Source organism: Mixophyes fleayi, chromosome 5 (assembly GCF_038048845.1).
Source record: "Mixophyes fleayi isolate aMixFle1 chromosome 5, aMixFle1.hap1, whole genome shotgun sequence".
NCBI lineage: Eukaryota > Metazoa > Chordata > Amphibia > Anura > Limnodynastidae > Mixophyes > Mixophyes fleayi.
Window position 1 is genome coordinate 36616746 of NC_134406.1, and position 25952 is coordinate 36642697.

The 25952-nt window shown below is 38.4% G+C and overlaps 1 protein-coding gene across 1 annotated transcript in view; it reads right to left on the reverse strand.

Moving 5' to 3' along the window:
- Window positions 1–3931: 3931 nt before the first annotated feature.
- The window catches only part of KIF5B (kinesin family member 5B), a 41168-nt gene continuing 19147 nt past the window's right edge, over window positions 3932–25952 (reverse strand). The window contains exons 5-26 of the mRNA XM_075212046.1: window positions 25695–25743; window positions 23891–23946; window positions 23723–23810; window positions 22462–22586; window positions 21370–21474; window positions 20802–20947; window positions 20344–20492; window positions 19504–19685; window positions 17825–17893; window positions 16770–16976; window positions 16113–16256; window positions 14840–15025; window positions 13048–13165; window positions 12174–12235; window positions 11357–11466; window positions 10737–10838; window positions 10416–10476; window positions 10256–10327; window positions 10073–10177; window positions 9760–9976; window positions 8967–9099; window positions 3932–6771 (exon numbers count right to left, since the gene is read on the reverse strand). Coding sequence (XP_075068147.1) covers window positions 6765–6771; window positions 8967–9099; window positions 9760–9976; window positions 10073–10177; window positions 10256–10327; window positions 10416–10476; window positions 10737–10838; window positions 11357–11466; window positions 12174–12235; window positions 13048–13165; window positions 14840–15025; window positions 16113–16256; window positions 16770–16976; window positions 17825–17893; window positions 19504–19685; window positions 20344–20492; window positions 20802–20947; window positions 21370–21474; window positions 22462–22586; window positions 23723–23810; window positions 23891–23946; window positions 25695–25743 — 2493 coding nt within the window. The 3' untranslated portion in view covers window positions 3932–6764. The remainder of the gene's footprint in view (window positions 6772–8966; window positions 9100–9759; window positions 9977–10072; window positions 10178–10255; window positions 10328–10415; window positions 10477–10736; window positions 10839–11356; window positions 11467–12173; window positions 12236–13047; window positions 13166–14839; window positions 15026–16112; window positions 16257–16769; window positions 16977–17824; window positions 17894–19503; window positions 19686–20343; window positions 20493–20801; window positions 20948–21369; window positions 21475–22461; window positions 22587–23722; window positions 23811–23890; window positions 23947–25694; window positions 25744–25952) is intronic.

Genomic DNA, 25952 nt, shown 5'->3' on the forward strand with positions numbered 1-25952 from the left:
AAGCGAATGAAGTACTCAATCTACAATTACAATATAGTTAGCGGATTTGTTTAGTTTAATTCCCTCTTTCAATTTCTCTAGCTCCTTCTCAAAAGTATAATTAAGGCAATCACTTGACTCAAGCTAACCGTGTCTGCACTTTCTTCATAGGTGAATACTTCGCTGGACAAGTACATTCCCCCTCAAAGTCTAGTCTTCTTGCAGCTGCTGCATTCTCCTACATGCTGTTGCACAGTCCTGAAAATGACCCAAAATTTTTCAGGACACAGACAGCATCTCCTGCATGTCATTGTCATTTTTTTAAACAGTTCTGTACCACCAAGTTGATTGTGTGAGCAAAACAGGGAATGTGATGGAATCCCCCCCGCTGTAATGCTCTAACAATATAACTGGGGTCACCGAGCATCTCTATTTCCCAGCAGCAAATATTCACCTTCATTATACAATTCTTATTTTAACTTTAATGTATACATACACTGATCAGGAACAACATTAAAACCACTGACAAGTGAAGTAAATAACATTGATTATCTAGTTACAACGGCACCTACCATGGGGTGGGGATATATTAGGCAGCAAGTGAACAGCCATTTTTGACGTTGATGTGTTGGAAGCAGGAAAAATGGGCAAACGGAAGGATATGAGCATTTTTTACAAGGGCTAAATTGTGATAGTCCACTGGGTCAGAGCATCTCCAAAATGGCAGGTCTTGTGGGGTGCTCCCGGTACCCAGTAGTACAAGGAAGGACAACCAGTGACAGGGTCATTGGAGCCCAAGGATCATTGATGCGCGTGTGGAGTAAAGGCTAATCTGTCTGGTCCAATCCCACAGAAGAGCTACTGTAGCACAAATTGCCAATCATAGAAAGGTGTCAGAACACAGAGCGCATAGCAACTTGCTGCGTAGATGCAGATCAGTCAGAGTGCCCATGCTGACCACTGTCCACTGCCAAAAGTGCCTACAATGGGCATGTGAGCGCCAGAACTGGACCATGGAGCAATGGAAGAAGGTGACCTGGCCTGATTAATCACATGTTCTTATACATCCTGTGGACGGAAGGTGCATGTGTGTCGTTTACCTGGGACAGAGATGGCCACAGGATGCACTATGGGAGGCAGTGTCCTCTTTGAGCAGGATAAAGCGCCCTGCCACACGAATATTGCTCAGGAATGGTTTGAGGAACATTATTTTTGCAATGCACACTTACAAACTATAACGTCTCCTACAATCCTCATCTGCACAATCTAGACATTTATATCTGTAACAGCCATTTGCAACCTATGTCTACAGTAACACTGGTGTGAAAGGAATTGATGATCCAAATAATCAGAGTAATCCGATTAGTGCATTTAACTAGGATTGTTTTGGTGTTTTTTTGGTTTTTGTTTTACCTGCGACCAATTTCCATGATGGTCCCCAATGGCTGTATGCTTAACGGCTGAAAACAATGCTTCTCAGCTGGCTGCCTTCAGTGGTACAGATTCACTAGTTTAACACAAAGTTAGGGGCATATTCAATTATTGGCGGAAATGGCAAAAATCCCGCGCTCCACGCACTATTACCGTTATTACGATAATAGTGCGCGTAAATACCTTTATTACGGTAGTTTTCTCGCTGGATTTCAGCTCGCAGCTCCCGGAGCTGAAATCAGCTTATTACCGTAATAACTGTAATAGTTTTAACGCCGGAGGGATTCAAAACAATTGAATATGCCCCTTAGACTTATACCTCCCTCAAAATTGCACTTTTTGTTTAAGAATCATAAAGTGCATCAAGTGAAAAATAAACAAGTTGTTTTTCTCATGTTTAAATAAAACCAGGTACAGAAAGGAGAATGACTGGGAGCTAATATTCCATGAAAACATAGTTATAAACTTTCCTTGTATAAATTTTTTTTAGGTGACTCACAAATTCTTAAATCTTCCCAAACAAAGCTCTCTATTACACACTAGTCACCAACAGCTGAAGGGGAAGTCTGAACATGCCATGCTAGTTTCCTGTCCTTGGAGCCTGCAAGAGGATGGGAGTGTAGAATAACTACTTGCTGCTTATCTGTTCCATTACATACTGGAGACATGCTGTCATCCCAACTTGTGTTCCAATACTTTAATATGCAGAGTTGGCTCTGGATACTTAATAGTGCAATGCATTGTTAGCAGCTGGGTGAGCTTTAATTTATTTGTGTACACACTGGTGACCAAGTTATAACTCAATAATACAAATAACAGGATATTATAGGTAAATTTATAACATTGGGTCTGATTTCCGATTGTGGTCTGACATTAGATGGCTGCCCTGCTTGTTACTATCCAAGTGTGATGTAGTCTAAGATTATTTGCACAAATTTAATAAAAATATTGCCAGTATTATTGATAAACCTTGTTATGTCAACTTATGGAACATTCACTAGTGATCTGAATTATGCACTCAAAGGTGTGATGAGGACAATATTTTGATGTTTTTGAATGCTACTTGTTCCGTTCAGTGTGTTTGGCATGTTACAACACAGTTGAAAAAGACATTCACCTGATTAAAAAAAAAAAAAAGGAAAACACCAGTGGGTACAAAGCTTGAAGTGTTTTCTTCATCCAGTGTAACATTTAGGAGATTTTGCCTGTCAGATATTTCTTGTAAACGGATATCACTATACCCACATAGTTATAGGAAAAATATACTTAAACCAATAACAACCCCCACACACAATTCTAATTCTTCTTAATGAAAGGAGTGTCTTTTATACCTATGTGATCATAACAAATTTTACAAACTTTGCAATACGTCACTTTAACAGGGAATAATTATTTTGGGTACCCAATTCAATTTCACATTCTTGTTTGATGTTTATTTACTTTACTTTTGATTATATAATGATAGATGGCTGTGTGGGGAGGATAACTTAACAAAGGAACTGGACCTTAACTCCTATGCCACGATTATTACCCCTAAATATATTCTGAAACTCTTGTGTTTTTTGTTCATTGTTTGTTTATTTTTTGCATTTATTTTAATACTTGTTTGTTTTACTCCCCAATGGTTAGCACTTCTGCCTCACAGCACTGGGGTCATGGGTTCGATTCCAACCAGGGCCCTATCTGTGTGGAGTTTGTATGTTCTCCCCGTGTTTGCGTGGGTTTCCTCCCGAGGTCAATAAACCATACTGGTTGTTTAATTGGCTTCTTAACGGACAATAGTGTGTGCGTTCTAGGGAATTTAGACTGTATTATCAAACATGCTGATATTAGTAATGAGGAACCTGGAAATTCTCACATACAAGAAAAAATTGCTCCTATACAATGCCAATGAGAGACACTGCCACCATATCACCATTCATATTAAATGTTGTCATGTTTAAAAAGGCACCCCTATCATTTTCATCTATTTATTTCTATAACGCCACTAATTCCGCAGCGATGTACAGAAAACTCACTCACATCAGTCCCTGCCTCATTGGAGCTTACAGTCTAAATCTCCCACACACACACACACACACACACACACACACACACACACACACACACACACTAAGGTCAATTTAATAGCAGCCAATTAACCTACTAGCATGTTTTTGGAGTGTGAGGAAACCCGGGGAGAACATACAAACTCCATCACAGATAAGGCCATGGTCGGGAATCGAACTCATGACCCCAGTGATGTGAGGCAGAAGTGCTAACCACTAAGCCACCGTGATGTATTGGAATTTGCAAAATTGTGTTTAGCCACCAATTCTTTCACAGCCATCAGATGCTACATTGGTACAGCGGCATATCAGACCGCATTCTCCCTAAGAGACCCTGTACTGTCATGAGCCATTAACCCTTTCTGAGCCACCATATTTCACCTTGGCAAACCATTCTCCGCAGAGAAATCCTACACAGTATGCATGACACTAACATGATCAGAACAACTAATTACCCAGAAAACAAAGTATACTTGATTTGAAGTTTTTATTTTAAACACAGATACATTTACAGCATGCAGAAAGTTTGACTTTAATGGCATTTTAACCGTCCCAATGTTGAGGTGGATAAATGTATTGGAATTAACCCGCTGAGACCTTTTACTGGTAAACTGTATTAATGACAGATGTTCAGTAATAGTCCATAGTTTTTAAATAATGCAAATAATTTAGTTGATCACCATGAATAAATAGAGTTTAACATACCATGGTTGTACTGTTTTACCATTTCCCATACAAAAGTGGCAAGAAAATACATGGACATAAGAGACAAACTAAAAAGAGGTTCTCATGTAGAAAATAAGGTTGCCCAAAAGAATATTCTAAAATAACTAAAAGCAGTTACCATTTATGCTTGGGAAAAAAACAATTCTGCTATTCCATAGTGTAGGCTTTAGTATAATGTTTATTTCAACCATTCAATTTCATGACAGAGCAAAACAGAAATCCTGATATCACGAAGTTTGTCTAAACATAACGAACAAAAAAAAATACAAATGTAGATGACAGAGGCACAAAGGAAAATATTCTGCTTCCTGTTAGTGTGATGTGCATTGGCAGGTCTCTGTGTTAAAGTGCATCCATCGACCGTCACATGGGATGAATTCAGCCCATCAATTCACTAGGAACCAGTGACATACATCACTGAGGCACTTTGTGATGTTATTGGTTCTCACTGAATACACAGGCTGCATTCTCCAGGCTATCACTGCTTCCTATTACATTGAATGATTGCAACTTTATGAATATTGGTTCAAGTCAACAAAATGTCGGCTTTTGTACTTTAAACCTATCTGACCATTTACACACTGTCCGAGACAAGCAGCTGGACAGAGACTGGTGTAAGGAAAAACAAACAGCAAGGGGATTAGTGTTGTGTTAACGGTGTTTTACAGCAGGTCAGTATTATCACTAAAGTGGTTAACATGTCATTCCTTGTGCCTCTTGGGTAGAAGTTATGTAGTAAACTGCAGTTCTGGAGTGTATATATGTGAACTAGAGGCATCCTTATATGATTCAAAGCAGATAACTGCAACACTGATGGAACACAGACATTTGAGAGATATGACCATTCCAAACCACTTAGAAGCCAAGTAAACGTAGGTATGGACCATTAAGCCTCATTTCAATTAATTTACTGCAATATAGACTAGTTCATGCAATTACTTGACGTGACCATCTGCGGCTTACATTACATGTAGGATAAAGGCTCCTCTTGCATTTAAAGAGTAGTGTACACCACAAATTGATGATTGCAATCTTTATAAATTAACCCCCTTGTAAGTGCACCCATCTCCTTTACATATTGTGGGATAGACCAATATTAACAAGACTCCAGTCTATCAATTAACTTGGGAATTAGTGACACCAATGAGGCACATTCTTATAAACATTGGTCCGGCCAACACAATGTGTAAGCGACAGGTATACTTCAACAAGAGCGAGTGGTTACAAGTATGTTTCAGTCCTCTAGATAGTTTTTACTTTATATGCTTGTGCATTTAAACAAATAATTACATGAAAAGAAAACCATCACAATCAAAAGCATACAGGATAATCTCCATAATAAATGCATGAGACTGCCTAATCGTGTAGGAGGAGGTAGAGTGCAAAATGACAACTTAAACAACAAACATTTGAATCTTTTGAAGGCTTAGTCACACTTTCCAGGCAGCCAACGAGACTAAAAACGCATACTGACAAAATGCCTTAAAAAGGTCATGAAAAAGCCAGTTTACTCGTACTTGCTCTACAATTCTAAGGTCTCAGATGTGAATTAGGGAAAAGGCGTTAATATGTTCATTAAAGACTGCTTTCCAGTGCAGATAAATATGTGATCATTCCATTAACCGTCATTTCAAGGAATGTATATTCTTTAGTTCAAACGGACATGTAGAAGTGGTATGGTAACGGCAATTGAAACAAAGGAGAAAAACAAAAAAGAAAAAATGCTACACTACGGCCAGTGCAAGCTCTGTTTTACAGTAAAATGACTAAACAGGCAATGACGATGCCATACACATTTATTAACAGAATGAAGCAGAATGTTTTCACACCAGTAAAAGTTGTGATACATCAGTGCTTGTGAACAGGACAGTCTCAATGTTTCTAAACAGAGAACTCATATTATCATATATAAAAGTTTTACTCCTGTATATTGTTACTATACATTATTTAAACTGGCAGCCACTTGGCAGCAGGTATAGAGTAGCCTCCGATGTACTGAAACCTTCTATTTGGTAAGAAAGACTCCAGACCAGTGGCAGGTATCATAAAGCACACTTTAGTAGCTAGACACTGTACAGACTACAGTATTTCAGCTTAGCATTGACGTTAAATGAAGTCACTTCAAGAGATCATCCTACTGCCCTTGTATAACGAAGCAGTAGTCCGTTACCGTCTTTAAAAAGGTTAACCTGGAAGTGTATTAAACTGTTAAAGTTTGTTTCATGTCCCCAAGACAAAGATTTACATAAATGTAACTAGGTTCTACTGGACCAGCAACGTACATTCAAACTTGGCACAGTGCAGACTAAATGTAAGACATGGATAACAAACTGTGCAATAGATGGCGCTAGTTCTTAAATTACATTTCATATGCAAATACATCAAAAGTGAACTCTAGTTTTGCTGCAAATCATTAAGAATTTGCCAAAAAAAATAAAATTGAAGGGCATAATGAAGCTGTACAGGCCAGATATAAATTACAATTTGAAAAAACAATCCTACAATCCCCAAAAGGTAAGTGAATCCCAATAATGACCACCACTTGACGTTCCTCATTCTGAGCAGTGCTTCAAAGGTCCTTCAGCATCTGAAATAGAGAACAAAATTGAGAGAAAAAAAATTAAAAAAAAGAAACATTGTAATGTTAATGAGAGAGAGGAGATATATATATATATATATATATATATATATATATATATATATATATATATATATATATACACACATATACACACACACATACATACAAGTTAACCCGTGCATGATACTCATGCATTCTAGTCAAATCAAGCTACTTAAGGTGTTAAAAAGGTTCTTGTCATGCATTTGGGCCATAGCCCAGTCCTCAACCACCAACCACTCCCCACTGTCACCCCCGGCAACCACCAACCACTCCCCACTGTCACCCCCGGCAACCACCAACCACTCCCCACTGTCACCCCCGGCAACCACCAACCACTCCCAACTGTCACTTCTCCTTCAAGAAATATATATATATTTTTTTTTAAATCTTTATAAACACTTTTAACAATTAACAAATTAAGAACATCTTAGTATACCAAATTTCAGCCCTTTCTGAAATTTTTTTTCCACACACACTAAGAATTTAGTAGGTCAGTGTATAACTCTGCCCAGCAGGTGGCGCTGCAGCTTGGTTTTATTTTTTCCACACACAGACAGACTAACACACGCCACTAGACATTTATATTATAGATAGATAGATATATTTATATTAATATATTATACATACACACACACATACACCCATCAATGTTTGCCCAACTAAAAGCCATGGATGAACACCAAAGTAATCTAAAGTAACTATTTTAGATTACCCAGTACCCAGATTTCATCATTACTTTGACAGCAGCCATCAGAGAGGAATATGGAACTTTTTTTTTTTTATAGAAAATACCCCTAAAAACAATGAATGGTATAACACTGGTATAACACCATTTAAATTATTATTCTAGCAAAACTGATACTAAGTGATGTCCAAACTTTCATTAATGCCCATACAAAGAGCTTGGGAAGATCTACAAAAAGAGACTTCAATGGGGAATGATCTACAACCTGGATGTAGGATTCCCGTAGCTCTTCTTCTGTTGTCCATAAGGAGAGATACATTAATGTTTAGTTCATTTCAGTGAAGCTTCACAAGATCTTTGACAGCTGCAGATGCAGGTTGTGTAAGGATGTGGGTCACCCTTTTCTACATTTGGTGGCAGTACCCATATCATCCACATTTTGCAAATGGTGGCACAATTTCCTCCATATTGTTTTGGACATTATTGCCTCTCCTTGGCCTTGTTTTGCAGAATAAGAAAGATTCCTCACTTATATTGAAGAGTTAAATGCTCTTGGTAGCAAGATCAGCTTTAGCTGGTAACTGGCTGCATCCTGAGCAACCCAGTCTCCAAGAACTTTCAAAAAATGTAAAAAGTCACCATTAAATGGAGACAGCGTGTGTGGAGTGCCCTAGGTACACTATAACCGCTTCTTTTCAAAAACAAACACAACCTTGTGTTACAATAGTAGGTTACACTGGGGAGTTTGGAAGACACAGACAGAGACAATTAGTTAGAGTGCTTTATTTTTGTTTTCAGTATCACTGCCCTCCTGTTTTTGTGTACCTACATGCGCACTTTGCATAATGATTATTCAAAATTAGCCTTTAGTGACTTTTTTCATCTGATGCTTTGAAATGAACAATTTTCACACCAGTACAAAAAGCTCTTACTTGCCTTCTGGACACGATATAGCAGCAGTGGGCAACAGAGGCAGCAGAGCAATCACCTGCGACTCAGCAGGAGGAGAGCAGCCAACTTCCGTGTCACATGGCCTCCGCTGCACAGTGCAGGGAGGTTACACAGCGTACCCGGAGGAGGGAGGGAGTGCTCTGAGCTCTCCCGCTTTCCTCTGTGTGGCCCCACTGAAGGCTGCACGCAGCCCACCAGCTATTTCACTTCATCCCTCACTGTGGTACAGTATACATTACCATTATGTTCTCATGATTTAACTTAAACAAGCAAATAATCATTTATATAGCGCCGGCAAATTCCGAAGTGCTTTACAATTGGGAACAAGCATAGTAATACACAATACTGGATAATACAGACAGAGGTAAGAGGGCCCTACATAATCCCTAGATATACATGTAGATATTTTGAATGCGATACAGAGAAAGAATATGCTGTTCTTAATAAAGCATTAAAATTTACAAGCAAATATTAATTTTAAAATATTTCATAACTATAGGAGTGATAAAAAAATAAAGCTTACATCTTGTCTTGTTTAACGCTTCCTCCACGAATAGGAACTGGCTGACTATTCTGAGGGAATACAGTTCCCCCACGGATTGCATTTGGGTGCGTTGGAGAGGCAGCTGGGTGCTGACCAGGACGGATAGGTTTAGCTATTAAATAGAAGGGAAAAAAATGTAAATTATGTGATATGCTGTTTTAATTTAAGATTGCATACCTTCTATACAATTACAATAATGTACAGGTTTGTTACAACATTCTACTTTACGGATATATTGGACTTTGCAACTTCCTCTTAGCAAACACAGCATTGCTGTCTAGAAATTTGTTAAGAACGCTGTTAATAACCAGCATGCCCACTATACCATGTCACTTATCAAATCCGACACCAACAACTTCGTTGTAAAGACAACTGTAATGTGTGTGCTGAGAATAGGAACCAATTCTTGGCAGCTTAAATTAACCCCTTCAAATATGGAGGTTTTTAAGCTGTGACATGCTAAGAAAAGTGGCATCCAAGGACACTGCTCACTACATCGTTGTCATGACTGTGGTTGCCATAGTGACCACATGTTCAAAAACTCAAAACACTTTCATAGGGTTGCAACTTTGAATTGAAATATTACATTTCCTGTAGTGTTGTTTAACTTCCATGTGCTGTGTTCTTTAAAAGAAGCAACCTTGAGCACTAAAGGTTTTTGTAAACAGGGAGACCGGTATCATTCAAAAGCTGTTGGGGCATCTTAACTGATGCCTACTTTCTCAGTAGTTGAAAAACATAACGGAGTTACAGATATCGACTATAGATTTACCAATCTGTGCAGAATGTCCTCTCCTAGCCATATTCTTGGATCTCACAGCTTCTTTAATGCGATCAACCTCCTGCTGATACCGTTTCCGATCACGTGATGCGTTTTCTTTGGCTTCTTTTAGAGCAGACTCCAAGGCTTTAACTCGCTCTGCTGTAGCTCTAAGTCGTTTTTCCAGCTTTGGAAGCTCGCACCGCAGATCTGCATTATCACGTACCAACTATAGAGGAAAATTAGATTATAGGTCCATTTATGTGTCGTCTTCTTCATCTTGCATACGCAATGGATACAATTATAGATGGGACTCCATACATACCTGTTTATGGACCTTTGTGAGCTGCTCAAGGTTATTCTCCAGAAAGTTTATCTTCTGCTTCTGAGCCGCACTGCCCCCAGTGTCATCTGAATCCATTTCTGCACTCTAGAGAAAACACCCTGCTTAGTCATAGGGATGGCCAAAGAGCAAGAGTAAGACATAAAGTAACAGGACATGGATTACCTTTTTAACTCTGGTCGTCAAATCTTGAACAAACAGCTTCCTGAGATTGTGCAACGTCTGGAGCTCCTTAGCCTATAATTAGAGTGGTTTAATATGAATATAAAAGTAAACTGAAGCTGTAAGAGAATGCCATACTATACATCAGCAATGCTTTGCTTACCACTGTCTCTTCGAGACCCTTCAGATCCTGTCGTGCTTGTTCTCTTCTATCCTGCATCACCCTGGAGAAATATAGCAAACCATTAGAGAATGTGACAATCACAGCAGGACAGGTCTGAATGCAAATTGAGCTTATAAACCGCTTATAAAGGCCTCTGTGACAGTCTGATTCCAGCCAATAACAGTTCATGCTACTAAATGCCTGGCCTACAGTCTCCCCATTTCACCACAGAGATTTGGCTTTTTATTCTTTCCCCAACACATTTTCTCAATTTAGGAACTACAGAACCACATTTACTGTTACATATTACCATGTACTTACGTGAGGTCGTGCAGTTTTTTGCTTTTTTCCTGATCAGCAAATTTTAACTTTTCATGCTCCACTCTCAGCCGTTCTTGCTCAAGCATCATCTTCTGACTTAGACTGCAAGAAGCAACAACATTTCAGAACTGTGCAGGTGTTTATATATTACCTGACCAAACACAGCTGCCCAATAGCTTAATACAAACTGTAAATCAGGGAATATCTATGCTATATGTGGGGTTATGGGACCTAAAGCAATGTGAATGATTGGCAGTATATAGATAAGTAACAAATGTAAATCTGTTAGGGGTAATAAAAGCTCATCCTAATAGAGCTGCACTCTGAGTGACAACTGTTACTCGTTTCTGCTCTAACATCTTCCCACCAGACTGTAAGCTCTCATATAAACAGAGTCATACCTACCCAATGTTTTCATGTCCCTATTTTATGTATGTCCTGTTTACCCTAACGTACAGCACCAAGGAGCACTATGGCGCCTTACAGATCAATGACAATACTACGTAAAAGCTCATGGTGCTGTTCATGCACATATTATGTAAGGGATAGAAATTTGACTTGCAGCATTTAAACATGCAGTAGAAGCATTACATGCATTGCACTACAGTTGATGAACTTACTCTTGGAGCTCTGTGATCAGCTTCTCCTTAGCATCAATCTCATCCCTCAGACTGCTCAGCTGCTTCTGATGGGTTTCCCGATGACTCTGAATCTGCTGTTCAACGGCATGCTACAAAACAAGAACGTTTTGCTTTTATTAACCAACAAACACTTTTCGTACTGTTAAAGGACAGGTTTATCTCAGAAACAATAATTATTAGTCATTTTATGTGTGTGCGCATATGTGTATGTATACACACACGTGTGAGACTGTGGTAAGTTGTGCAAAGGAGTGGTTCTGCCCATTTTAGAAAAGAAAAAAACAAACTAAAGAAAAAAAACAAAACACTCCAGAACAGCAAAAAGAACTTCTGTATTACTGAATCTATGACCCTCTCCGTGCTGTTCTAAGAAAACCCAAGTAGGAGCTTTGATTTAATGCAGTGTTACCCAACTCCAGTCCTTAGGGACCCCTAACAGTGCATGTTTTCCATATCTCTTTGCTGGAGCACAGGTGTATTCATTACTGACTGACACATTTTGAAAGATCCACAGGTTGTGCTAGTTATTTCACTTGTGACCTGGAAAACCTGCTCTGTTAGGGGTCCCTGAGGACTGGAGTTGGGAAACTAATTTAATGGGTGGGCTGCCAGGCATATTAATGCTAGATTGCCTAGTTTACTACAAATGTCTTGCCCAAAACGGGATGTATTCATTCTTTTGGTGTTACCGACATAGTTTTACAAGTGTGATGTATTTTTAGTGTATCATGAGTGTCAAATAAAAGTGTTCCACAATTTTTTTAAAGATAAATATGCAAATCTCATCAGTACATACCTTAACTTCATTTGCAGTTTGTACTTTATTTAAATGCTCCTTTTCCATTTCATGTACTTTCTCTGTGAAAAGAAAAAATAAACATGTTTATAAATAAACTAAAAATACTTTAATTTTACCATAATAATCTCACATGACCTTTATTAAGGCCATAATTACTAAAATAGAGAGAAGTCATTTTTTAAAACAGTGGCAGTAATAGGTTCCAGGAGGAACAAAAGTAAGCTATTTAGTTGTATTTGTTCTCATCCTCGGGAAACCTGCCACAATACATAAGTGCAATGTGTCTATGAGCAGAGATCCTTCAGTGAAAGTAAATGGGATAGTATGGAGGCTGGGAGGACAAGTGTCAGACGGCCCGAAGCATCTCTGACTTTAATTCTGTGCAAGAGTCCCACGATTTTGTAGAATGCAGGAATCACACAAAATGACTGATGTGGAGGTTAGGAAAGGATGATGAATCCGTAGCTGTCAGCCAGGGTCCAGTAATATCAGACTGAGGCCACCATTACAGCCAGATATATATCTTAGCCAGGTCAACAAGACACATAATACAGTGGCATCTTAACAACAATGTTCCTGTGGCTGATAAATGTTGAGCACAGAAAGTACACGTGTGCAATGAATACACTTGGATTAGTTAAACAAAACTCATCCCCATTTACAAAATTGGGACAAGTTTTATAGTTAAGAATGCAGATAAAATGCACCCAAATAACGTAGGTGGCCGCCGATTTACCATCCCTTCAGAAATGACAAGATGCCCCTCCTTGTTTACATCAAATACATGACAGGTTTTCTAGAATATCTGGTCTGTTTAGTTGGTGATGACTGTCACAGTTGGATTATAAAATGTAATAGTATAGAGTCCCACCTTGCGCCCGCAGCTTGACAAGCTCTTCATTCAGAGAATCCGCAGACTCCTCCATCTGCCTCTTCTTCTGTTCCAAATTCTGAACATACTCCGTCAGCGACTTGATCTTTGCTTCATACTTTAAAGAGACAAAAGTTTGGATGGTACAAGATTTATAAACATTTCCGTACCAGTTTATTTTTCTAATTATTCTAGAATCCAACACTGGTAACAGTTGCATTCAAACTAAAGTACAGCATACATATTCACATCTGCTCAATTTGTAACACTCACAAAAGAACATATGTCTGGACTTAATATTTTTGATATTTAAACAACCTCACTGCAAGCTATTGTAGCATCGGACATGATAATCATCATCACAAACATCTTGGGCTTTTAAACATATGCTTGTGAACATGATCAGTAAGTGGTTTAATATAAAAATTAAATTTTAAATGCTATGGCCTTTTTAAAGTAAATTAAATGTACAAATGACAATTGCTTTAAAACAACTTGCTGCAAGAAGATTATGCAAAACAACTGTAATTTTGGTTCGCCAACACTAGGGCAGACATAGATGACATAGCCAAAATATAATACAGTTACCAACTCTGCTATTCTCTGTCTGTACAGCAATTTTGTGCTGAGCGTATAAACCCAAAAGCCAATTTTGATAGTATGATCCCGCTATGGAACGATCCTGCCTTTCCACATAGAGTTGGCCTTGATCAGAGAGCTTTCAGTAAGTGAAAGTGCAGCAAATTTCTCCTACACATTGCGCCTTTACAATCCTTCCCAGAGTTCACTGAAATATGTAAACATTTCAGCCTCTCCAGCAGCAGTTTCTACAAATATCTTATAACCGTCACCTATTTAACACTAAGGTCCAGTCTCAAAACCCAATCCTCTATGCTAGAGGCCTTTTGTCTAAGTAGATCAACCTCCAGAAGAACTCCACCAACTTAGATGGGAAGAACATTGATCTTGAATAAAAGAAAGCCGGGCAGAGTTCGATATGAACACCAATTAAAGAAAATGGCTATTAACTAATGTTTATATGGTATTTAGTGTCTTCCCTACTTCGGTCTATTTATCCAAACTCAACAAAGGTTGTTGGAGGGACTGCAGCTGGGAGGACAACCTGTCTCACATATAGTGAAGCTATTCTAGAATTAGTTAGCTTCAGGCATGACATGCATCAGCTTATTAAAAAGGTAACTTTAGACCAACTACCTCCTGGCTTCTCGCACTTCTTTCATACCCAATCCCAGATGTAGCTAGGCATACGCCAAGACCCATAGGGCATATGCCAAGATCCAATGCCGATAGATGCCCAATAGTGACAAACTAAAAGATGACCGACTTCCTGCCCTGATTGCATTTAAAATAAAGTCTGGCAAATACTTAAACTTGAGCATATAAATCAGTATAACCTGTGATCACCGGAATCCAAATTACCAGTACTTGGACTGCATAGATCTAATTCAATGAAACCTCACAAGCAACCTACACAACATACCCCTATCTCCACCCTCCAACTTGACCCCTTATTAAGTATTGAAACACTTTTCTTGTACAAACTTAACGTACTATGTTAATTAATGGTTCAATTTCTATACACACTGCTCTTGGACCTTCTTTTTTTTTCAGTACCCATCCAGACTCCCTTCCCATTTATAGAAAGCCAAATAAAAATAATTTTGAAAAACAATACAAAAAACCCCAAATTCTATGCGATGCATTAGGGTTCCCCATATCAGGATGCATCGAGCAGCCACAGACAATACAAGCTTTGACTTGCAGGATTTACCTGAGAGATACGAAGCTGGCATGCAGCAAGTTCCTTCTCGTTTTCATCCATTTTCTTACTACTCTCAGTCTGGGTACTCTCCAGCTGTTTGCAACGCTTCACCACGGACTTCACCTCAGATTTCATTTTACTGATGTACAGTCTAGCAACTGTGAATTCCTCATCGATCAGGCCACTGACTTCAAGCTGCCATCGGGTGAGAAAATTAAATGGAATGCATTATTTTGCTCACCGTGAAAATCACATTGGCTGACCATACCCACATGTACGTGGCCGATACTAAAGACAAGGCTGTGTGGTTTATGTGCAGCAGCATAATTAGGACTGAGCACAAGAACCACTGATAGAGCACACTCACTCCCAAGATTTATCTTCAAGACAAACTCAATACCCAATGCGGTCCTTTTAATAGTCAATATTTGCTGTATCTTACTGCTGCATGGATAAAAACCACACTGCTAGTGTTAGTTGGCCCTTAGGAGACACTACCTCTGGACTATGCTAGAAGAAGGCAAAATACATTGTTTAGATCTCAGGTCATAAGTATCTCTACATTTAAAGATTTTCAGAAGAAAAAAAAAAGTTAAGGTTATTTTTTGAAAAAATTCTTGCTGCATTAGAACGTGTATGGCAGCTTGTCACTAGCATAAGTCACACTCCAACTGCAACGTTTATTAATAAAGTGCAAGACATACTGCGCATATTACAGGAGAACATAGATATAGAGATGGATATAGAGATATAGAGACAGACAGACAGACAGACAGACTTTTTCCATCCACACAAGATATGTGCAGATAAGGAGGACATAGATATAGAGATGGATATAGAGATAGACAGACAGACAGACATACACACATACATACATACATACACTTTTCCCATCCACACAAGATATGTGCAGATAAGGAGGACATTGGTGGTCAAGTTGCAAGACAAAACACGCAGAGATAGAGATGCATCTAGTAAAGATTAAGATCAAAAGTCTATACCCATGCATCAAACCAATGCATTCATTCATGGTTAAATGTGCTTAGAAAGAATAAAAATATTAATCCTTTACAAAATCATTGTTTTCAAAGATAAACAAGTATACAATAATTTTAAAGCCCTTTAGAAAAATGACAGCCGCAATTGCTGCAGACTGCCTGTAATAGCAGAACGAAGGAGCATTAGTTAAATGCAGACAGGAGATTGCAGATGGAAAGTATAAGGCTTGCATTATTAATACTTATTTGTACAAATAAAACGACTGATTTAAAACAGACATTACCTTTGAATCGTTATTTCCTACTGCAATACCGATCTCAGTGAGATCTTTCAGTAATGAAGTCATCATCTCAGTGGTTCTTTTCTTTTGATGGTTGTTCATTTCTTTCAGTTTTTGAAGTTCAGAGTCTATGCTGGATAAATATGCCTAAAGAGTAAACCACAAGCAAAGAAAAGACCTTGTAAGACATAGTAAAACCAACGAAGCTCGACGCTGAATAGATTGCCAAGCACCTCAAAATTCCTGAACACGTCAGTGGACAAGAATATTTATACCTCACAAGAAGTGTGTTTTAAAAAAGGTCAAAACTTAATACTAAACATGTAAAATTAAAAACTGAACATGGCAATTAATTTCAATAGAAAAAATATCATGACTCATATTTAGGTATTTTGGTATACGGACATGTTTTGCTGTTGGTAACATTTTGTTAATGGTTCGCAGAGCACAAATCTCCAACTTATAGATCTAATGTAACCAATATAAACTCGATTCAAGGACTTCTATTATTGTCACTGCATTTTCATAAGAAATCAGGCGTCATCTCCACAGGTCTGTTTAAATAAGATCGCCAGAGCTACACATAGTCCATTAAGAATTCTCTATTTTATAAGACTGCTCATGTTTATTAAGAGTTTATAGAGATTGCATCTTTCTCACCGATTTCTGACTGAGCTCTTCACTCAGAAGCTCATATTCTTTAGCTTTGTCCTCTACTTCCTGTGACTTCTGATCGTAATTGACAGCCAGTTCCTCCAGGGCTTGCAGTACTTCTTTCACCTCCTCCTTAGAGGCATCATTTTCAGCCTGCAGGCGGTTTAACTCTGCCTGCATGTTGTCTTGGTCCCGTCTTGTGGAAGCCAATAGCTGAAAGTTTTGGAAAATGCATTAAAAGTAAGTTGACAAGCAACAGCGGTTTTATGGTCAATTTTGCAAACATAATATTAATCTTGTACAGTCCCTAGTCCTTAGATCTCTGACAGCATATACAGTGTTCAGGAGGCTGCCTGTACTGAGACCGCTGTCTGCAGTCAGCCCTCTGCCATGTCACACACCAGACGCCATCAGGTTTGACCCAGGTTACACAAATGGTTTTTCATACGGTTCTGTCTGATGACGTGGTGGTGGGAACAGACCATAAACACTACGGTTGGCAGAAGCTGGAGGTAAAGACCTATATGCACGCTATAAAGAGTGTATGTAGCAACTGGTTACAGATAGGAGAGGGATTATTTTTTAAAAAAATAGACTCTTTGTACTAAAGAAAATGTCCACCTATGTGGAGCTTAGAATGGACGCTCGTACCATTTGTATTTAGTAAACGATTCTTTTATGGCTGAACATGGAAAGATCAGAAAATATGAAATCAGTTCATTTCAGTAATAATACAACTGCTAAAGACAAGGTCTTACAGTAAAAAAAATAAAAAAATAAGACTAAATAAAAGTAACTTGTGCAGCAGAAAATATTGCCTCTATGTTAAACTGACAGTCCTAACACATACATCTGTCAGGATGAACATTAAAGAGAATCAATTATTACTTTTTTCAGGTTATATTCATTACTCACACACAGTACATGAAACAGTAAATCCTAAGGTTCAGTGTTTCAAGCTCTATACAAAAGCTTCTTAAAAGAGTAACACTTAATAAACAGGTTTTACAATGATTAGAGTGATTCACATCTCTGTATACATATACACGTATTACACTTACTTCTTCTTGATCCAACATTTGCTGTTTTAATTTTTCTACTAGCTGACTCTGCTGATTGATCTCTTCATCCTGATGAAGAAATAAAGTGATTACATTGAGCTTAAGAAACCAATAATTAAATTACGCCACTAACTAGGTTCTCTCTTTTACAAAAGAAAGGTCTAGTTATGTATATGTGCACTCATCTACCTAGAACATTGATGCCCAGTTTGAATACACTAGACACAGTATGCCAGCACTTGTAAAGATTTAACATCCTCTCAAGTCGTTATGACCCAGAAATGCCAGCCTAGAGTGTTTTAGAAAGGCTTTCCAGTTCTTAAAATATTGATGTGTGCCCATCACTAATTTACAGTACTCAAAATTTGTATAATAGGATAATCACTTGGCTTCTTCTCATGTCACACAGCTAGAATTGAAAATAGAGATAAATCCCAGAAAGTATTCATAGAGCATATTCTATAAAATAAAAGTGAGAAATTGACTAGAGGTGCAATTTAAAGTAAATTTAGCTCAAATTTGAGTTTACCACCAAAATAAGTATCCAAGCATGTAACAGTCTACAGTATTTTCATTGCAGGCTGGTAGGGGAGGGCTAGGTGTTAGGAAAGTGATTCCCATCAGACTACAACCGACAAACCATCTTAGGGTGAAAACCCCTTTCTGATTGGTATGGAATGGTAGTAAATGTCAATCTTTATTAAAAGAAAAAAAAATTAAATTTATCCCTAGTTTAGTAGTGCAATCTCTAAATCCAACGCAAAGTTGCAAAAGTTGATGTGGTTTTTCGTTACTCCAAAAGCCTCTCCACTTCTACAGAAGTCATCAAATTGAAAATGAAGACAAGGGCTTCTCGAAAACGAGAACGCAAATAAACTGACTTTTTAAAACAATTTACCAGGAAAATGATTTTTTTAAAAAAAACTCTTTACTTAAAGAGGAAACAGCTCAAAGAATACAAATATCATATTAAACCTAAGAATATTAATATACAAGATGTCTCCTCTTTGTTTTATGTGTTCTATCAATGGGGAAAGGGGGAAAGAGGGGAGTAAGAAAGGCACAAATACCACCAAAGATATTGCTAATGAATATACATGGAGCATAGCTAGGAACAATTAAACCATGCAGTTAAAATACAGTCATCATTCACCAACAGTGCACCACACCCAGCCCGGGGTGAAATTACTTTTTAAATTAACATATACCTTAAAGATTACTGTTCTGAACATAATTCTAACAATATTTAAAATAACCGAATAATCACTATGGGCACTAATTTATGAAAAAATAAAAAAGTTATCACCAGGTAAGATACTGCTACTTTCTATATTATAGAGCATTTGTAAAAATAAACTCTATAAAAAAAAGGCATGGTGATGTACCCAGTCAAGCTAAACAAGCAAAGCAATACAATTATACCTCAGAGTCCCTATATTTCAGTTTCCCTTCTCTTTAAAATGGGAATAGTTTAGTTAAACCGAGTGATAAAATAAACATCCATATCGATTCACCAGAATTTCTCTATCGCTGTTAAATTACTATAATGCAGGTATATTACCCACCCCTAAACTACACCAATATTTTCAGGAAAAGTAAAGAAACTACAGCTCTAGGTTATTTTCTATGGCCCGAACATCTGTTAATCACATTGTCCCATGAGTATTAGTAAACCTTACCTTGTCGTCCAGTTGTTTGTACAGTTTAGTAACCTCATCCTCACATTTCCTCCTCTCGGCATCCGTGAAGTTAGCAGCAAGAGTAACAGCTGGCTTGTCATTGGCGACTACATTATCCACTACAAATGCATCCAGGTTGGCCTTTTCCTTATCAAACTGTTCGTCCACCGGCACAGTTTCCCCTGCAGGGCGTAGAGCAGAAGTTAAGATGCACAATACCATTCTCCATCAAACGTCACCAATATGGAGCTCTCTCAGGCAATATTGTATGGTTCTCTCCAATTAACTGACAAAGGCGTAATGAATTACACAAAAAGAGGAGCTGACATTTTAAGGAACTATAAAAAAATACTATAATGTAACTTCAACTACAAAATGTTATTCAAAAGCCCTCCATGAAGGGAAAAAAAAACTTGAACTAATAAGAATATTGTGGCCAGATAGAGGATTTTGTACTCCCCGTAATATCCATTTCTCAGAATCCTTTTTGGATGGGGATATAGAGGGCACTGTGCTGGGAGCAAGGTGATGCCTCACTCCCAAATAAGCAGTGTCGCCCAAATAGAGTGAATGAGAAAGGTTGTTTGGTTATGGAGCACAAATGCTATAAAACAACTCAATAATAAAAGCACTATATAAGAATGCATTGTAAATTGATGCTTCAAAATATACTCTGCCTATACAGAGACAAGACAGACATATTTTGAGCCAACACATTTCGTTAAACTGTGGACTATTGATTTATGAAGTAGTAGTGCCCATACCCAACAAAGAGAAAGCAGCATATAGATTCATTAAATAGTGCCATTTCCCCATCACATTCAGGTCTTATGCCCTCACCTTTACGCCAACGAGCAAGCTCGTTTTCCAGCCACTGCACTGTACTCCGCAAAGACTTTGTTTTCTCTTTTTCCTTCTCGTATTTCTTCTTCCACTGCTCGGCAGTGAGCTCCACATTAACACACACTGTATTCTTAATGGTCTTTGCTCTAACAAAAGTAGAAATAAGAGGTTTTAAATAACAACAAAAATGTTATTTGCTAAAAAAAAAAGGATTGTCCATCATAACACTATCTTATGTGCCGTATCACTCGCACTCTGATTTATGTTGGGCCAGACTAGATAAAATGTACTTCTGAGCACCTAACGTAGAAAACCACATCCTCATTTCTTCATGATTTAGCCAGGCACATGTGAACAAATCTATTTTGCTTGGCTAATTGTTATACTGCATTAGTAGGCTCAGGTAAGCAAGAGGCTCACATCTACTCTAACATCGTGAGACTTTCATCACCAACCTTTGTCCAAACAGAAGAGTAGACTTTGTTTCGGCCTCGTTATAAGACGACGGTGAACAGCAAATTACAATAGTGGTTCTGCAATTTCCTCCTAGTGAATCCTGGAGGATTCTTGTCATTTTACTATCACGATATGGAATATAGACCTGTGTGAAGACATCAAGTTAGTACAGAGCTCCTTATATGCAAAATTACAAAAGCTCCAAACTTACAAAACAGGGAGCGTTTATTATGTGTCCAGGGGCCTATGGTATAACTGTACAAGGAGCAGCAGACGTGACTATCATAACTCCCACTGCTCCTTATATATCCCTGCTTGCTTACCAACAGCACTATCCAGGCAAAATGACAGAGCAGCAAAAGTTCAGCAGTGCGACATGGGTAAGCAGGTTACATAAAGCATTCATTCAGCTAGGTTAGTATACAATGTGCATCAGGATTTACTAAAATAAATAAGTGCTACGGCATGAGAAGTAGGTTAGTGATTATAGGGGATTTTTAGTGGCACCTGAATAGAGAAACTAGCGCACAGTGCTGGTAATAACACACTGATGTACTGATAACTTACATTGCCTTCTGCCAGGGCAGAGATGACATTACCAAGAGATGACAAAGACTTGTTAATGTTTTTTGCTTCATCCAGCAATGCTCCTTCAGCTCCAGTTTTGCTAACCTAAAACCATTAGGGAAAAAGCACAACAAATATAAAGAAATGTAAGCAGCCATGACACCAGCTTATTTGCGTAGACACATCAGATAGTCGCCTATCAAACACTGCATCATAAGACACTATTGTCAGCTATTATTACTTGTCAACTAAAGATCAATTCAGAATAGATCTTCCTATAAGTTTTTACTACATACAGATTCTGTCAATAAGACTATACAAGGCACACAGGCAAGTTCTACATTCAGACGTTGTAGGCGGCAAACTTGATAGAATGAAAGGAAAAACAGTCTGCTCAGTATACTGAATAATGTTTTAGCATAGAATACTGAAGTCCTGACCATGTCTACATTTGTTGGAGTTCCCATTGACATCTATACTGCTTCAACTCTACGGAAAAATACAGCACAGTGACCATATTAAGGGAACTTCATATTAAATGAGCTTGCATTTTAGGATAGAACCAAGTTGCCAGTAATATACTACTACCTGGCTGGGTATCCCGAGAAGTGAACGACACCTCGTGTTTCACCACAATATCTGTGGCTGCAGATTTCTGCAACTCTATTAGCACAACTATGATATGTTTTCCATCACATGGAAGAGTTTTTTCTTGTTTTTTTTTATTTTTTATAAAGCAAAGTATTTTTGACCAAACCGCTCTATTCACAACACAGAAACAAAGGCAGAACATCAATTCTCTATTCTCACTGGAAGCATCCACTTTCTAGGCTTAACCATGATGTAAAAGGTAACATAGCACAAAGTGCCTCTGTACTGCCAATGCTGAATAATCAAGGTCACTGGTTCCGGGAGCACCAATAGGCTACAACCACAAAATAACTATACCCGCTCTGTGAAGGTGTCAGATGCTCTTGAATAAGACATTTTGAATACAGTTTGAGCTCTGGTATTGATACACTGTATGAATAGCATTGTTCCAAACATTTCAATATCAGGAACACAACGGTAACGTAATATAAAAGTACTCGCCTTTTCACTACCTGCCAAATCAACCAGGAAAAGTTTACCACTTAGCTTCTGCTCTGTTTGAGTATTTTCTTGCTTGACATTGATTAGAAAGATACTGTGACTTCTAGAGCTGTGTTCATTCATGTCTGCAAGAAAGATTTAACACTGTTGCTTTGTGCTTCATAACTGAGAACACACTTTCCTGATCATCTCTTTACTGTGTGGACTGCTTTATTAAAGTGTTTTATTGTATTGGCAATAGAGGAAACAAACAAAACAAAACGGAAAATAAACGGTTTACCATAATTGCTGTCAACCAATTTGCGCATCCCCAAATATTTCTATCTAAATGTAATTGCCTAGTACTTGAGTTTCTGAATATCAAATAGTACTAGGTCGAGGTGACCGACATATTAACGGGAACAGAGATGAACAAGTTAGTTTTTAGCAACATGCCTAATGTGCCCATTTACAATTTACCCCGGTGTATAATTTGCAGGCCAAGGTTGGTAAAATTTAAAGAGGCTGGGATTCATTGTGAAAATGGAGATTGAAAACGATTACTTAAAAAAATGTATGTAAGATTTTACAAGGCCCCATACAGGGAAAGGAGAATCAAATAGATCTTCCCTGTATATTTTTAGATCTGGTGCTACCAAGACACAACAGCAGCTCTGCATTCAAGATGCTTTAGCTCCAGGTAACACTTGGTTAGTTTTAGAGGCCGGGATGGAAGCTGAACCTCCTTTACACTGACCGTGACACCCCACCACCACCCAGCCTGTGATCACACACTCACCAACAAATGTGGAAGTGCTTCTACCTTTAATATTCAGCACACTACAATAAATTGAACACAATGTGCTGACAATCTAAGAGACAGGAACATTGCTAGCCTAGGACCAATGATAGGTGGTGCACATGGAGCCTGCAGCCACCATAAAGAGAGGAGACTTAAAGTTGCCTCAGAGATGAAGCTACTGCAGATGATGGGCAAGCTGAGAATTAGTAGCAAAGTGCAGTGAGAGAAAGGCAGAAGCTTCACCCACTTTTATAGACTTGATGTGGTTTAATTGGACTGTGCCTTATAATAAAACAGTTACGCAATTCATACGTTTGGTTTCAGCTTATGCCACTATGGCCTTATGCAGATAGAATGCACTGAAATACAGGCAGTACTGATCATTAGAGGACAGTTAGTGTGACCCCAGGACAGGCTATGGACATGTACTGTTACCCACTACACTATAACAGATTACACCCACCATCATGTACGACTTACTTGTCACAGCTACATGTCTGTTAGATTTTCCTTCATCTATAGTATCCATAACTTCTTCAGGACTACATACAAAACGCTCAGTGCAACCCTTTGAGAGAGAAAAAGGAATGTAAAACAATATGACAATACTAAGCCAGTGTACATATAATCCAATCCTGTAACACCCACCTTTACATAGGGTACTCTGTTTTTGTCTTCATGAACAGAAAGATTTGTTTTTGACACTGGAATAAATGAGAACAAGAAGTGAACACTTGTCTGAGTAAATCAGCTGTAATGCCAATATGCAGGTATTGGGCCAGGGCTTGTGTACAGCGGACAGGGCTCAGCGCTTGAAGGGAAAGTGCATATGACAGTTTCAGGGCAGCTAAAATAAAATGGCATTGTAAAGCCAAAAAGAGAATGACAGAAGTGGTATTAGAATTAATCTAATATAGAAATAGCACCATCCCCAATATACAAAGACACGGATATGATTTATTAACATTCTGAAGATTAAAATGACTAACCCCAAAACATGGCTAGGCCTAATTGTGCCCAGTGTAGGGGTGTGTGTGTGTGTGTGTGTGTGTGTGTGTGTGTGTGTGTGTGTGTGTGTGTGTGTGTGTGTGTGTGTGTGTGTGTGTGTGTTATTTTTACGGTCCTTTCCTTTTCACCAATAATGTCATATGCTGCCCCCAGTTATGTCACAACCTTTGCCATAGACCATACATTTCCAATGATATGGACAGAAATCTCTGGGAGAAAAAAAAAAATATGGGGAAAGATGACAAATAACTAGTGAATGTTGAGCGCTGCACATTGATTCCCATTACAGTGTTACATGTGCATTAGGCAGCAAACAAAATTCTAATCGCTAAATGGCCTATCTGGGCGAAAGGAGGGAAAAAATAAATATGGACCAGAATCAGTTATTGCCAATCAAAAGAGACATCTTCCATATAACCCATTAGAACAATGTCATAAATAAAAAACAAGAAGCAGAGAACAGCAATTAATGGAAAAATAAGGGGGATAATGTTGAATATGGAGCAGATACTGGCATACCTAAACAAGCAGCAAAAGCATACACGTAACATGGTCTTAGAACAACTCAACCAAAATGATAAAACAAGGAGAAATATCCATCATGTTTCTTCTCCCCTTTTCAGGAAAATATGCTTTCCCCCTTATGTTCTGCCTGTCAGCAACCTCATCTACATACAGAGACTCCTTAAAACAACCTACTAAGCCAAGTTATGTTAGAGCGTATAGTCATGCTCTGGCCAAAGTGTGCCCCCCTGCCCTTACACAAAAAGTAATCTCTGCATCTAATCACAAGCATGCTTTCTCCTGTCTATGTCCGATACTGATGTGTATTACACTTAAGGAGGGAGCTTCCTGGCTATTGGGGGGAGAGAAGTGTCTGCAGTTTGGCAGGGAGAGGTAGTGTGCGAGCAATGCATGGTGTCTATTCTGAACAAGTAGTTCAAGGGATGACCCAACTCAGCAGGCAGTTTTATGGAGTACACACATGCTAATGAGGTCGCTAATGGGTACAGTCTGAAAGGGGAAGTGAGTAGAGACTCCTGAAAGTGGGGAGAGGGGTGCACAGTAATATTCTATATACGCACACAAATCAATGGTAATGATCAAAATGTTAATACTTTAGTTCATGCACTACAACAGCAGCATTTTTTCATGAAATAAACCAAACTCTGCAAACTTTATCTTCAATATCAAAATGCAAATTCACAGTGTTGCAGACAATTTGAAAATAAACTACATAAAAAAACAAAAAACAAAACAAAGTGGCAGGAAATTAAGCTCCTTTAAGTATCCAGAAGGTCCAGTGTGTATAACTATGAGGTCCCATGGTGTCAACGGTAAAGTGACTGGTGAGGTAATGTTTAACTGAATTAACCCTTCACATCATCTCATGTAGTCTGTCCATAGCATGCACACAGATCTGCATCTGCACGTAATCACTCACCATCCAGAAGATCCCTTATCTTGTCCAAATAGATTTCAAAATAGGACACCTAAACAAAAAAGAAAAAAAAAAAAGATCATTTGTACAGTGACACCATATAATGCTGCACTATACCAAGAAAATAAGAACATGTAATAGTTCACTTCAGCCTGTGCCCTATTGGGGCTTACAGACTATATTCTGTAGAACACACACTGTCCATTTCTGTCAGCAGCCAATTAGCCTACCAGTATGACTTTGGTCTGTGCAAGAAAACCC